The sequence below is a fragment of the Dama dama genome, chromosome 19 (assembly GCF_033118175.1).
Source record: "Dama dama isolate Ldn47 chromosome 19, ASM3311817v1, whole genome shotgun sequence".
NCBI lineage: Eukaryota > Metazoa > Chordata > Mammalia > Artiodactyla > Cervidae > Dama > Dama dama.
In genome coordinates this window covers 79,529,660-79,544,928 of record NC_083699.1, presented here as the reverse complement: position 1 = coordinate 79,544,928, position 15,269 = coordinate 79,529,660, and the positions used below count along the sequence as shown (strand labels likewise).

The following is a 15,269-nucleotide window of genomic DNA, read 5'->3' as shown; positions in this document are numbered from 1 at the left end:
ACTCCATTGTATATATGTACCACAATTTTTTTATCCATTTATCTGTTAATAGACATCTACTTGCTTCCATGTCATATCTATTGTAAATAGTACTGTAGTGAACATTAGAGTACCTGTGTCTTTTTCAGTTATGGTTTCCTCAGGGTATATGAACAGTAGTGGGATTGTTGGGTCATATGGTAGTTCTATTCCTAATTTTTTAAGGAATTGACATACTGTTCTCCAAAGTGGATGTATCATTTTACATTCTTACCAACAGTGCAAGAGGATTCCCTTTTCTCCACACCTTCTCCAACATTTATTCTTTGTAGATTTTTTAATGATGGCCTTTTTGACAGGTGTGAGGTGATACTTCATTGTAGCTTTGATTTGCATTTCTCTAATAATGACTGGTAAGGAGCATCTTTTCATGTGTTTGTTGGTCATCTGTATCTCTTCTTTAGAGAAATGTCTGTTTAGATCTGCCACATATTTTTTTTTTTAATTGGGTTGTTTGTTTTTCTGGTATTCAGCTGCATGATCTGCTTGTATATTCTGGAGATTAATCATTTGTCAGTTGTTTCAACTTGCAGTTATTTCCTCCCATCCTGAGGGTTGTCTTTTCACCTTGCTTATAGTTTCCTTCATTGTTCAAGAGCTTTGAAGTTTAATTAGGTCCCATTTGTTTACATTTGTTTTTATTTCCATTACAATGACCCAATGAGGTGGGTCATTGCTGTGATTGATGTATGTTGAAGAGTGTACTGCCTATGTTTTACACTAAGAGCTTTATGTTTCTGGCCTTACATTTAAATTTAAGTCTTTAACTTATTTTGAGTTTATTTTGTATAGGGTGTTAGGAAGTGTTCTAGTTTCATTCTTTTGCATGTAGCTGTCCAGTTTTCCCAGAACCACTTATTGAAGAGGCTGTCTTTTCTCCATTGTATATTCTTGCATCCTTTGTCAAAGATAAGCTGCCCATAGGTGTGTGGGTTTATCTTTGAGCTTTCCATTTTGTTCCATTGGTCTATATTTCTGTTTCTGTGCCAGTATCATACTGTCTTGATGACTGTAGCTTTGTAGGATAGTCTGAAGTCAGGAAGGTTGAGTCATCCAGTTGTATTCTTCTTTCTCAAGATTGCTTTGGCTATTTGGGGTCTTTTGTGTTTCCATACAAATTGTGAAATTTTTGTTCTAGTTCTGTTTTAAAAAAAAATATCATTGGTAGTTTGATAGGAGTTGCATTGAATCTGTAGATTGCTTTGGGTAGTATAGTCATTATCACAATATTGATTCTTCTAATACAAGAATGTGGTATATCTCTCCATCTGTTTGTATCATCTTTGATTTCTTTTATCAGGGTCTTATAGTTTTTTGCCTACAGGGCTTTTTTTCTCTTTAGGTGGGTTTATTCCTAAGTATTTTATTCTCTTTGTTACAATGGTCAATGATAATATTTCCTTAACATGTATTTCTGAATTTTCATTGTTAGTGTAAAGGAATACAAGGGATTTCTATGTATTAATTTTATATCCTGAAACTTTACTATATTCACGGATTGACTCTAGTAATTTTCTGGCAGAATCTTTAGGGTTTTCTATGTAGGAAATCATGTCATCAGCAAACTGTGTGTGTTTTACTTCTTCTTTTCCAGTTCTGATTCTTTTTATTTCTTCTCTGATTTCTGTGGCTAGGAATTCCAAAACTATATTGAATGATAGTGGTGAGACTGGGCACCCCTGTCTTATTTCTGATCTTAGAGGAAATGCTTTCAGTTTTTCATTATTGAGAATAGTGTTTGCTCTGGGTTTGTTGTATATGGCCTTGATTATGTTAAGGTAGGTTCCTTCTATGCCCACTTTCTGGAGAGCTTTTTATCATACATGGGCATTAAATTTTATCAAAAGATTTACCTGCATGTATCAAGAAGATCATATGACTTTTATCTTTCAGTTTGTTGATATGATATATCACACTGATTGATTTATGTATATTGAAGAATTCTTGCATCTCTGGATAAATCCCACTTAACCATGGTGTACAATCATTTTATGCATTATTGGATTCTGTTTGCTGGGATTTTGTTGAGGATTTTTGCATCTATGTTCATCAGTGATATTGGCATATATATATTTTTGTGGTATATTTGTCTGGTTTTGGTATCACAGTGATATTGGCCTCGTAGAATGAATTTAAATATATTCTGCCACTCACTTCTGGACTGCAGATTTTCTGTTGAAAAATTCACTATTAGCCTTATAGGGATTCCTTTGTATGTTATTTTTTGCTTTTCACTTGTAGCTTCTTATGTTTATTTTTTGTTAGTTTTATTAATATTGTCTTGGTGTACTTCTCTTTGGATTTATCCCTTATGGGACTCTCTGGGCTTCCTGGATCTGGGTGGCTATTTCCTTTTCCATGTTAAGGAAGTTTTCAACAATAATCTCCTCAAATATTTTCTCATACCCTTTCTTTTTCTCTTCTTCTGGGACCCCTATAATTTGAGTGTTAGTACATTTAATATTGTCCCAGAGGTCTCTAAGACTGTCCTCAATTCTTTTCATTCTTTTTTCTTTACCCTGCTCCTTGGCAGCTATTTCTGTCATTCTACCTTCCAGCTCACTTATCTGTTCTGCCTCAGTTATTCTGCTATCCATAGAGCATTTTTAATTTCAATGAATGTGTTCTTCATCACTGTTTATTCTTTATTTCTTCTAGGTTTCTGTTAAATGTTTTAAATGTCTCTTGCATTTTCTCCATTTTATTTTCAATATTTTGAAAATTCTTTACTATCATTACTCTAAATTCTTTTTCAGATAGGTTGCCTATTTCCTCTTCATTTATTTGGTCTTGTAGTTTTTTCCCTTACTCATTCATCTGTAACATATTTTTTTTTTTTTGTCATTTCATTTTCCTTTTTGATGAGTGGAACTGTGTTCCTATCTCACTAGTTGTTTGACCTAAGGTTTCCAGAAGTGGAGTTTGCAAGCAGTTGGGTAGATCTGGGTCTTAGTGTTGAGATGTAGACCTCTGAGATCCCTCACTCTGATGAATATTCTCTGGGACCTGACACTCTCTATTGTTTCAGCAGTTCAGACTCAGTGCTCCCACCTCAGGGGCTCAGGCCTGATCTCTGGCCAATGAACTGGGATCCCACAGCCATGAGCTGTGGGGAAAAAATTTTACAAAAAAGGTGGGGGCGGGGCAGAAAATAACAAAATATAGCAACCCCCAAAGGTAAAAATATATTTCATTAGTAAAGAGAGAGAAGAAGAAAAAGGGGGAGGGGGGGGGGGGGAAATATATATATATATATATATATATATGTGTGTGTAAATAAGGGGGCAGAATAATAACAAAGACTAAAAAGTACTAAAATAAGTTTGGAAAACTAACAGAAATAGTAGAAAAAATAAGTATATATATGAAACAACTACTGGAGAGTAAAACCAAGCTCCACTGGTAAATAGTAAAGATAATAAAAACCAAAAGGCAGAAAAAACCTTGGCTGTAAAGGGCGGGGCTTAGGTGGGAATGGCTTAAGGGGTGGCAGTTTTTAGGTGGGGGTGGGAGTCACATGAGGGTGAGGTCCTGACTCAGGACCCAAGCCTCCAGAAAAGGCCCTGGATGGGGGTGGAGGGAGGCCCAGGCTCCACGCAACTGAGGTGGCCTTTGGCTTTGGGGAGTAGAAGATAAGGTCCAAGTCCCAGGAGGCTCCCAGGGCTGAGTGGGTGGCGGAACATCAGATGGATTCCCCTTTCCTCCACACCTGCGGGAACCCCCTTCCCTGCTGGCCCTATTCTGTCTTCCCTCCCTCCTGTACCCGCAGGCCCTATGTGGGCAGTGTGTGCCCTTGACGGTAGCCCTGAAGGACAGAGGGGCCCCCAGAGAGAGGAGATGGATCCCCAGAGGGCAGAGGGCTCAGCCTGGAAAGCAGAGGGGAGGTCAGAGGGAGAGGGGCCCTGGAGGATGGAGGGGGTGCCCCCTGGAAGGAGGAGGGAACCAGAGGGTTTAAGGGGGTCCCAGATGGTGGACAGCCAGGTGCAGAGGGCAGTCAGGGCCCTTGGAGGGGTGAGAGACCCACAGAGGACAGGAACCCTGGAGGGAGGAAGAACATGGAGAACAGAGAAGGACTCTGGAGGGTGCAGTGGGGTGTCCTGTATGGCTGAGGGCTCAGCCTGGAGGGATGACGGTGCCTGAGAGACAGGGGAGGGCCTTCAAGGGTAGAGGGGAACCCCAGGGGTTTCCCAGAGCGGGTAGGAAACTGGAAGGTGGAGAGCAGAGGGAGGCCTGGAGAAGTCCTTGGAAGATGACGTGGGCCCTGGAGGGCAGAAGTGGTCCCAAAGGGCAGAGAGAGGTCAGCCTGGGGGCCTTAGGAAGCTTCCCAGGGCCCATGGGCAGGGGTCCGCCAGGCAGTTCCCTATTCCTGGAACACCACAGGAGCCTCCCCACTCCTCATATGCAGATAACCCACAGGTGTTGGGGGTAAGCAGTGGGGGTGGGGAATCCCTGAAGAGCAAGGCGCCCCAGAGAACAAAGGGAAGATGGCTCAGTGGGAGAGTAGAGAGGGCCACGGAGGGCAGAGGAGCCCCCAGAAGGCAGATACCCTGACCCCTGGCCCCAGAAGACTCCCTGGGGTCAAGTGCAACGGGAACCCCAGGAGGGTTCCCCACTGGATCTTCCAGCCCTCTCAGGGGCCCCTCCTCCTCCAGTCGAGCAGGCATACTGCTCTGGATGCCCAAAGGCACCCAAACCATTCCCAGCTTGTCGCCCAAACCTCTTCCCATCCCCCAGCAGCCCTGTACTCCTTCCGTTGGAATGAAAGGGAAACCCCACGGGCTTCCTCCAACCCTTGAGGATCCCTCCCCATCCCGGCCGAGCAGGCATGCTGCTCTTGGCACCCAAGGGCTCCCAAACCGCTCCCAATGTGCCCAAATGGCTGCTGCACCCAAACTGCTTCCCCTCCCGCAGCAGCGCCTCTGTCCTCGGGGGGGGAGTGAAAGAGAAGTACGTCCCTCCCTCTCCCAGCCAAGCAGGCACACTGCTCCAGGCACCCAAAGGCACCTAAGCAGCTCCTGGCACCCAAAAGTTCCCCGAGCCCCAACTGCTCCCCCACCCCCAGCAGCCCCTCTGTCTCTGGTCCTCTGGCCTGGACCTTCCCTCACTCCCCACTTCTGGTACCTGGTCCCCTCTGGGGCTCTTCCCGGCAGGCTATCTACCAGAGATCCCTCACTAGTGCCTGATAAGTCCTTTCCAATGCTGTCCAGACCAGCAGCTATCTACTCAAGACAGAAATCCAGTAGGCTTCATGAGATTCACACATAAAATAGGTGAGGTTTGCAGGAAATAATGGTTTTAGTATAATGTTAATGTAATTCACTTAGTGGAGAGATGGACTTTTTAACTCCTAAAACTCCTCATTACATTAGCAGTTACTAACAAGTAGCGATATGAATTGAATTACTTTGGAGCATTCAAGCTGACAAAGTGTTCTTTCCCCTCTCTTTCCTGAGAAAGTATTCTTGTTGGTATGTGAGAACTGATTCTTGCACTGGTGCTCTTCACATCTGTAATCATGATCATTATATGTTGTATTTTTTAATGTTGCCGTGATGCTAGTTTGATGGGGTGCTATATAAGCAGCTAAATGTCTCTAAAGTAGAGGTTGGCAAACTTTTCCCGTAGAGGACCAGATGGTGAATAGTTTAGACTTTGCAGATTGTATGGTCTCTGCCCCAACAACGTGTCTTTGCTTTTGCGGCATGAAAACAGCCATGTGCTGTGCTGTGCTTCATTGCTCAGTCATGACAATACATGAATGAATGAGCGTGACAATGTTCCAATAAAACTTTATTTACAAAACAACGGTGGGCTGAATTTGGGCCATATGCCATAGTTTGCTGACCCCTGTTCTATAGCAATGGTAACTGTCACGCTGTGCTGTGATTTTACCATGTTCAAATATGCCTGCCTGAACACTAATCCACCTACATTAGTGATACAAATTTTCATTCATGAGCATCTACAGTATACCAAGTGTCAGGCGTCAGCCTGCATCACTCCCAAAACGTAACCATATTCTTAACAATGGGTCTTATTATTTCCAGTCTACAGATGAAGCACAGTGAGGCCAAACCATTTTCCCGAAGTCACAAGGTGGAGAAGTCACAGTGTCTGAATATGACCCCAGATCATTCAGGCCTTTCCAGTTCCAATATTCTATTTTCATGATCACTGTCATGGCTGGGCACTGCTTACTTTTCTCTTTCAAACCTCGACTGACATCTCCCTTAACTAAATTTCTTTCATATTGGACTAAAAGAGGAAGGGCATATAGCCTCCAAGTTATTTCACTATGAACATTTCACTATAGCAAAACTTTAGTAAAATGCCTCTATCATTAATTTTCATTGTACTGAACTGCCCTAAAGGCCTTCTTAATACTGATGGTCAAAACAAGAAAGCTGAAAATTCCAGATTGTGGTCAAGTAACTATACAATTAGATGCAGGTTTGTTGTTTTTAACTATGAATCTCTGAGTGTACATTTGAGATGCTTTTGAGCTGCGTATAAGTAGTTTTATTTCCAGCAATCAGATGGAAGTAATGCTAAATTCTTAATAGTAATTATCCCTGATATTTGTATAGTGCTTTTCTAAGTGTCCTCATGTATTCTATCTTTTATTGGTAATAATAAATAGCAGTAATGCTTTCTGAGTGCTGATCATGTGCCAGGCACTGGACTCAAAACTTTATGTGCATCACTTCCTCTAATCCTTCTGCATTGCTATTAGGAAAGGTTGATATCCTTTCCAATTAATGGATAAGAAGACTGAGATGTGAAAAAATTAAATATCCTGTCCTAGATCATCCCAATTGTATATGGTGGAATCAGGATTTGAAAGACAGTGCACTACACGTTAGATTTTTAGTTGCTTGAAGGTGAAGATTGTATCTGATCTTTCTTTTCTTGATTTATAGTACCTCCTTCTGACAATTCCATGCCAATCCTAAATAGTATCTTAAAAGAATATGAAATGAAGTTAAAAAAAATTACAGTATGCTTCCATTAGGAAAAATAAGATGCTAAAATGTATGTAGAGTACAGTTACAAGTATTTTTTAATAAGAAAAAAAAGAAAATTATATATAGATTCTAGAAAAAAATATCAAACTGTTATTGATAGTTGTGGTATTATGGGTGAGATTATGGACCTTTTTTTCTTCTATTTTTTTCATATTTCTATTTTTTTTCATTTATTTTTATTAGTTTGATGCTAATTACTTTACAATATTGTAGTGATTTTTGCCATACATTGACGTGAATCAGCCATGGATTTACATGTGTTCCCCATCCCGATCCCACCTCCCATCTCCCTCCCTACCCCATCCCTCTGGGTCTTCCGAGTGCACCAGCCCTGAGCACTTGTCTCATGGATCCAACCTGGGCTGGTGATCTGTTTCACCCTTGATAGTATACTGTTTCAATGCTGTTCTCTCAGAACATCCCACCCTCGCCTTCTCCCACAGAGTCCCAAAGTCTATTCTGTACATCTGTGTCTCTTTTTCTGTTTTGCATATAGGGTTATCGTTACCATCTTTTTAAATTCCATATATATGCGTTAGTATACTGTATTGGTCTTTATCTTTCTGGCTTACTTCACTCTGTATAATGGGCTCCAGTTTCATCCATCTCATTAGAACTGATTCAAATGAATTTCTTTTTAATGGCTCAGTAATATCCCATTGTGTATATGTTTCTATTTTTATATATATTTTCTATTTTTTAAAATAATGATAGCAAAAAGTTTAAAATGATCAATAAAAGGAAAAATAAAAACAACTGATAAGAGTTCCTCCAATATATTAGGAACCAACAGTCTATCCCCCCTGGAGGAGGGCCCCAAGGGCACACAGAACATGCTAGTGTGTCCATACTAGGAAGTGAGGAGGGGGCTCCAGTTCTTTAACATAGGGGATGAAACACAAATAGACTTGAGGGGTGAATGTCTTGAGCAGATGCATGTTTGTGTGTCCCTGCACAGTGAGGCCAAACAAACCAAAACATTGGATTTTGGAGCAGAGAAAGATTTCTTTCAGGGCCAAACAAGGAGAGATGGGTGGCTTATGCTCTAAAGTTTGACAAAACTTTTTTTTTTTTTTTTTTTGGCTACACCACTTAGCTTGTAGAATCTTAGTCCCCTGACCAGGAATTGAACTTGTACCATTGACAGTGAAAACCCGGAGCCCTAACCACTGCACACACTGCACCACCAGGGAATTTCCTCAGCAAAGCATTTTTAAAATGCCAGGGAAGGAAGAGGGTCCCAGGTATGCAATCAGCTCATGCAGAATTCTCGGATTGGTTGATGGTGGTGAGATAACAGGAAGGTGTCACAGGGGTTAACATGATCAATCCTTGGGTTCCAGGAGGCCTGGGTGCTACGTGCTGAAGGTCATTCTGTAGTTCACGTCTTCTGTTGGGTGGGAGGTTTTCACATCTGTGGAACAACTCAGGACATGTACATCAAATACTGTTATCTGGGTACTTCAGAGAGGAGCTAAAGTACAGGATGTGGTGGAAGGGTTTGTCTCAGAAAGGCCTCATAGGATCCTGCTCAGTTACACAAAGAGGTAGCCATCAGATAGAAATGTGTCTGGGAGGAGGCAGGAGCTGTTTCTGTGGAGAGACACGGTTTGCAGGGCAGACTTACTGATGAACGCAAGTGTCAATCAGGCACCTTCAAAAATAGAGAGGAAGGGTATTTTCCAGACTCTGTGCATTTGGTCCTGGTTGGGTGGGAAGGCAGATATCCCCACCTCCCTCCTCTTTCTAAAGTATCCTACAAAGTTTTCACTATAGAGCCAATCACATTACTTCCCTGCTTAAAATCCTCCAGTGGCTCCCCGCTGCCTCTCAGGTGAATGCAAACACTTGGGATGCACCTGTAAGGTCCTCCACTTCATGGAGCTGCTCCACCAGTATTGCCTCCAACTCTTCCCCTGCACAACCTTAGGCTGCAGCATAATTTAGCTATTTGGTGTGTCTTTTCTCTTTTACACCTTCCGTCAGTCTATTCCCTCCCTAGAAACATCCTCCTCACAACTGCGTACTTAATATTCATAACCTAAAAGTTAAGAGTTATGTTTTATTTGGTGAAAATTTTTAGGACTTCAAGCCCAGGTATATAGAAGTTTTCTACAAAGTCCAGGTAGTCTTAACATCAAAAGATTATTGTTAATTAAAGAAAACAGATATCCCAAGTTAAGGAACTAAATACTTTTCTATGTATGGGAAGATGAAGGAGTCTGGGCTCACTGAAATAATCTCTTTGATATGCACCTCAGCTATCTGGGACCAGTATCCTCTGTTTTCTCATCCTGAGTTTCCTCAGGGTTCACTGCAGAGAGTGGCTGTGGTCTGATGGCTACGAGATGGCTGGTATTCTTACCTTCCTGAGTCCCCTCAGGGTTCACCAGCTCACCACCCCTGGTGGCTGCAATTGCTGATGACTGTGACATCCTTTGTTTTCCTTTTCTCAAAACCATATTTTATAGTCACAGTCCGTCAACTTGCCCTCTTCTCTGCTGTTCATTCATTCATTCATACTTAACCTTTGGTGATGTTTATGTGTATACTCAGCACCAAACTAGATAACACGTTGGAGGGCTGAGAAAAGTTTTTACCCTTCCTTGAATCTTAATATCAAGCACAAGTTTCCATGATCAATATATTCCCTGAGAGTATTTTTTTGACCTAATGACTAAGATGGCTGTAGGCTTTATTCTACTTTGCTGCCACCTGGATTTCTGGGACAGGGAATAACCTGGTGAAATACATAGTAAGAATGTGATGACTAAAGCTGCATCTCAGATAACCTCCTGTTATGTACACAGTGTTCATGTCACTCATTCATTCACCTATGTATTCATTCATATATCCAGTAAATATGTCTGCCACTAAAAACTAGATGCTATAGAAGATGCTATAGGAAAATGTAGAAATATAAAGGAAAATAAGACATAATTTCTCTTCTCTGAAGAGTTTATAATCTATTAGGGTGAAAAGCAAACTTAAAAGAAAGGTATGCTACTTCCAGTATTAAAATGCCTGTTTGTTTTATGTTATTCTGCCACTGAAAATGACTATAAACACTGAACAAGATACAAGGGATGTCTCTTTGGGAGTCTTTAAAGGCAGTCAAGATTTAGGAGTGGAGAAGCTGGGAAGAAGAGAAATCCATTGAGATGATTCAGATAGTCTGTGCAGATTTTCCACTCAAGGCAATTCCATAAGGCTGAGTCATAAAACCTAGGGATGGAGAACCTGGGAAGCCTAGCGGAAAACAATTACTAAGAAATAAGAAACTGAGCCATGGTTTTGATAGTCTCATGGGGTTGGGGAAGCAAAGCTGGAACTCAGGGTTACAGGGACAGCTTGGGTTATTTGTAGAGGCTTCAGAGGAGGGAAGCAGCCCAACAGTTGGAGTGGCTTACTCTCTCAGGGCATTCACTAATTAGCAAATGGCAACTTAGAAACTGAACCAAGAACTGTGGAGCCAAGAGATTATGGCCTAGAGCCTGTTATACAGAGTGAAGTACGTCAGAAAGAGAAAAATGAATATCATGTTTTTTAAAAAATAGAACAACAAATAACACATGTACATGAAATCTAGAAAAATGGTACAGATGAACCTATTTGCAGGGAAGGAATAGAAACACAGACATAGAGAACAGACAGACTTGTGGACACAGTGTGGGGAAGGATAGGGTAGGGTGAATTGAGAGAGTATCATTGACATATACACTACCATGTGTAAAACAGCTAGTGGGAAACCTCTTTCTAACACAGGGAGCCCAGCCTGGTGCTTTGTGATGACCTAGAGGGGTGGGATGGAGGAGGGGTAGAAGGAAGGCTCAAGAGGGAGGGGAATATGTGTGTGTGTGTGTGTGTGTGTGTGTGTGTATATATATATATATATATATGTATATATATACATATATATACTTATATACATATACTTATATACATATACATATACTCATGTACATATACATATATATACTTATGGCTGATTCACATTGTTGTATGGCAGAAATCAGTACAACATTGTAAAGCAATTATCCTCCAACTTAAGAATTTTTTTAAGTAAAAGAGAAAAAAAGAAATAACAGAAATAAACAGTCTTTCAGAGAGTCTCACAAACAAAAATGAGTATTGATGGCTTTTCAAGGAGAAACATCCCTCATAAACAGTGAGTTTTTGAATGACAGTCTTAAAGGACTATACCTAAGGAATAAAGAAATCAGAACTACATCAGACTTCTAAAGACTTTTGAAAAAACCAACCTCTAAAGAACTCAATCCTAATTGGAATCAGGTGACCGCCCCCATTCTAACTGCTTATTAGAGCTGAACTCTCATCTAAAACCTTTATAAGTGTTTTATATGGTATCTAGTATTACACGATGTCTACCTAACAGAAGCAGAAGATATTAAGAAGAGGTGGCAAGAATACACAGAAGAACTATGCAAAAAAGATCTTCATGACCCAGATAACCACGATGCTGTGATCACTCACCTAGAACCAGACATCCTGGAATGTGAAGTCAGGTGGGCCTCAGAAAGCATCACTACGAACAAAGCTACTGGAGGTGATAGAATTCCAGTTGAGCTATTTCAAATTCTAAAAGATGATGCTGTGAAAGTGCTGCACTCAGTATGACAGCAAATTTGGAAAACTCAGCAGTGGCCGGACTGGAAAAGGTCAGTTTTCATTCCAATCCCAAAGAAAGGCAATGCCAAAGAATGTTCAAGCTACCACACAGTTGCACTCATCTCACATGCTAGTAAAGTAATGCTCAAAATTCTCCAAGCCAGGCTTCAACAATACACCAACCAAGAACTTCCAGATGTTCAAGCTGGTTTTAGAAAAGGCAGAAGAACCAGAGATCAAATTGCCAACATCCACTGGATCATCGAAAAAGCGAGAGAGTTCCAGAAAAACATCTATTTCTGCTTTTGACTATGCCAAAGCCTTTGACTGTATGGATCACAATAAACTGGAAAATTCTGAAAGAGATGGGAATACCAGACCACCTGACCTGCCTCTTGAGAAATCTGTATGCAGATCAGGAAGCAATAGTTAGAACTGGACATGAAACAACAGACTGGCTCCAAATTGGGAAAGCAGTACATCAAGGCTGTATATTGTCACCCTGCTTATTTAACTTATATGCAGAGTACATCATGAGAAACACGAGGATGGATGAAGCACAAGCTGGAATGAAGATTGCTGGGAGAAATATCAATAATCTCAGATATGCAGATGATACCACCCTTATGGCAGAAAGCAAAGAACTAAAGAGCCTCTTGATGAAAGTGAAAGAGGAGGGTAAAAAAGCTGGCTTAAAGCCTAACATTCAGAAAACTAAGATCACTGCATCTGGTCCCATCACTTCATGCAAATAGATGGGGAAACAATGGAAACAGTGACAGACTTTATTTTTGGGGGCTCCAAAATCACTGCAGATGGTGACTGCAGCCATGAGATTAAAACATACTTGCTCCTTGGAAGAAAAGCTGACCAACCTAGACAGCATATTAAAAAGCAGAGACATTACTTTGCCAACAAACATCCATATAGTCAAAGCTATGGTTTTTCCAGTAGTCATGTATGGATGTGAGAGTTGGACTATAAAGAAAGTTGAGCGCTGAAGAACTGATGCTTTTGAACTGTGGTTATGGAGAAGACTCTTGAGAGTCCCTTGGACTGCAAGGAGATCGAACTAGTCAATCCTAAAGGAAATCAGCCCTGATTATTCATTGGAAGGACTGGTCTTAAGCTGAATCTCCAATCCTTTGGCCACCTGATGAAAAGAACTGATTCCTTGGAAAAGACCCTGATGCTGGGAAAGGTTGAAGGCAGGAGAAGGGGACGAAAGAGGATGAGATGGTTGGATGGCATCACCGACTCGATGGACATAAGTTTTAGTAATCTCTGGGAGTTGGTGATGGAAAGGGAAGCCTGGTGTGCCACAGTCCATGGAATCAGAAAGAGTCAGACATGACTGAGTGGCTGAACTGAACTGTCTAGTATTTAATAAAAATTAACAGGCATAATAAGAGGCAGAACAGAGAAACAGATAATAACAGACCCACAGTGTCTGTAGTCATTGTCAACTTAAAAAATAGCCAAAACCTTAAATTTGAGAGTTATGTTTTATTTTGTGGGAATTTTTAGGATTTCAAGCCTGGGAGACAGCATCTCACATGACCCTGAGAGATGGAGGGTCTCTCCATCTGTTTCATGGTGGCAGGCGGGATGGGGAATCAGGTTATAAAGAAATTTGCCACAAGGGGCAGGTAGTCTGAACAAAGAAAATTATTGTTAATTAAGGAAAATTATTTCCTTATAATTTATTAAGGAAATGTTTCTTTAGATCTTTTGAGTTAAGAAATTTAGTGCTTTTCTATGTATAGGAAGATGCAAGAGTCTGTACTTAATGCAATCATTCCTTTAATATGCATCTCAGCTATTGGGGCCAGCATCCTGCAACTTGATTTTTCACATCCTTAGTTCCTCATTCACCACAGGGAGTGGGGACAGCTTGTGGCAGCAGCTTAATGGCTGCCAGATTGGAGGCATTGCTCTTCCTCGGTGTCTTCCGGGCCTAAAAATTAAATTTGGAGGCTCAGAATAGCTGATGACTGTGACATCCTTGTTTACTATGGCAAGAAATGCTCTGTTTCACACATCAGACACAGGCTTTACAATAACTACGACGAACCTGTTTAAGACAGCAGATACACTGCTTCTTAGAGAACTGGCATTTGAGCTGATCTTTGAAGACTGCTTGGGACTTCAATCAACCAAGTCCTTTCTTCTGAAAGAACTTGGGGGTTCACATACAGCTCCTTCTAGCCAAAGATGATGAAGACAAAAGCAAGGAAGGGTCAAATTCAGGGGTATTTTATCCAGGACTGTATCGAATGTGTTTGTGCAAGGCGAGAGAAAAAAACTCATTTTTGCTTATCTGTTTTAGGATTTCTTCAGTAAATCTGACCCATTTCTGGAAATTTTTCGAATGAATGATGATGCAACTCAGCAGCTTGTGCACCGAACTGAGGTGAGAAGTGCCATCTTCAGTTTTGCCGTCTCATTTCCTTAAGATGATACACTGACCTTACCTTTCTTAATGTCTATAGCTCTCCCCCAAGACCTATGGTCTTCCCAGTCCTCTCTTTCTTCTGAATGTGGGTGTTATAAGAGGAGACCCTTTCTCACCCATATTCTCCACTACTGACCTTTAATACAGAAAGCCAGCAACTTATTAATAATAAAAATATGAATCCTAGTTAACATTTAAGGAGCGTGACTAGGTGCCAAGCAATCTGCCAAGTGATTTTGCATACATCATTTATTTACTTCTCACAACTATGCCCTGACATGGTTATTATTACCCCATATTACTGATGAAGAAGCTGAACTTTGAGGAGGTTAATTCACCTTACAGTTCTCACAGTGAGCAAGAGGTAAAGCTAAGGTTTGAATTATGTGTGTTTGACCCTGAGCTTTGCAGTAGTTTGAGAAGCCAGTCAGCCTCCCCGGGAAAGTCCACACACAGTACTGATGTCAGGTCTGCATGTGAACAGCTGCCCTGTGTCAGCAGGCACTTGATCTGGCTGCATCTCCCTCGCATACTCCCACCTTCTCTCCACATGTCTGTGAACCTCATCCTTCAGTGTCCCACCCACCACTGCCCGTGGCCACACACCCACTTCACAACCAACCCTAGACTCCACTTTGTGTTGTATTTTACGTATAAGCTAGTTCAAGAGAGAGACTTGTTGGGGTGAGACGCGCCTTGGCAAGGAGAGATGGCTTGGAGCTGAGAGAACTGTTGTGCTTGCAGGGAAGGGCAGAGGAGGAAGGGACTGTCATGTCCCCTACAGGGTTATAGCGGGCGCTGTGTTCCCACACCTCACACCGGAAATCCAGTTCCTTTTTCCTGAAGTGGTAGAGTTTCACGTAGCATTAGGGGAACATTTCATGTCATATTTAAGGTAAGCAAAAACTGAATAATCTTGGACAGGCTCGTCTGTGAATGTCATTTGGTACATGGTTAGCATTTAATAAAAGAATGAATACATGAATGGAGTTGAATATAGATAGTATGTCCAGTGCCTGTACAGTGTGACTCTTTGGACAGTCACAAACTATTCCCTAGGGAATAGTTTCAAATGCAACTTGGATGGTTACCCTGAGGGGCACCTCATCACCACCACCAAG

The 15,269-nt window shown here is 41.4% G+C and overlaps 1 protein-coding gene across 3 annotated transcripts in view; it reads left to right on the top strand.

Moving 5' to 3' along the window:
* CPNE4 (copine 4) overlaps positions 1-15,269 on the top strand; it is a 672,215-nt gene that overhangs the window by 494,329 nt on the left and 162,617 nt on the right. For all 3 annotated transcript variants that reach the window (XM_061167590.1, XM_061167589.1, XM_061167591.1), the window contains exon 6: positions 14,023-14,106. In XM_061167590.1, coding sequence (XP_061023573.1) covers positions 14,023-14,106 — 84 coding nt within the window. The remainder of the gene's footprint in view (positions 1-14,022; positions 14,107-15,269) is intronic.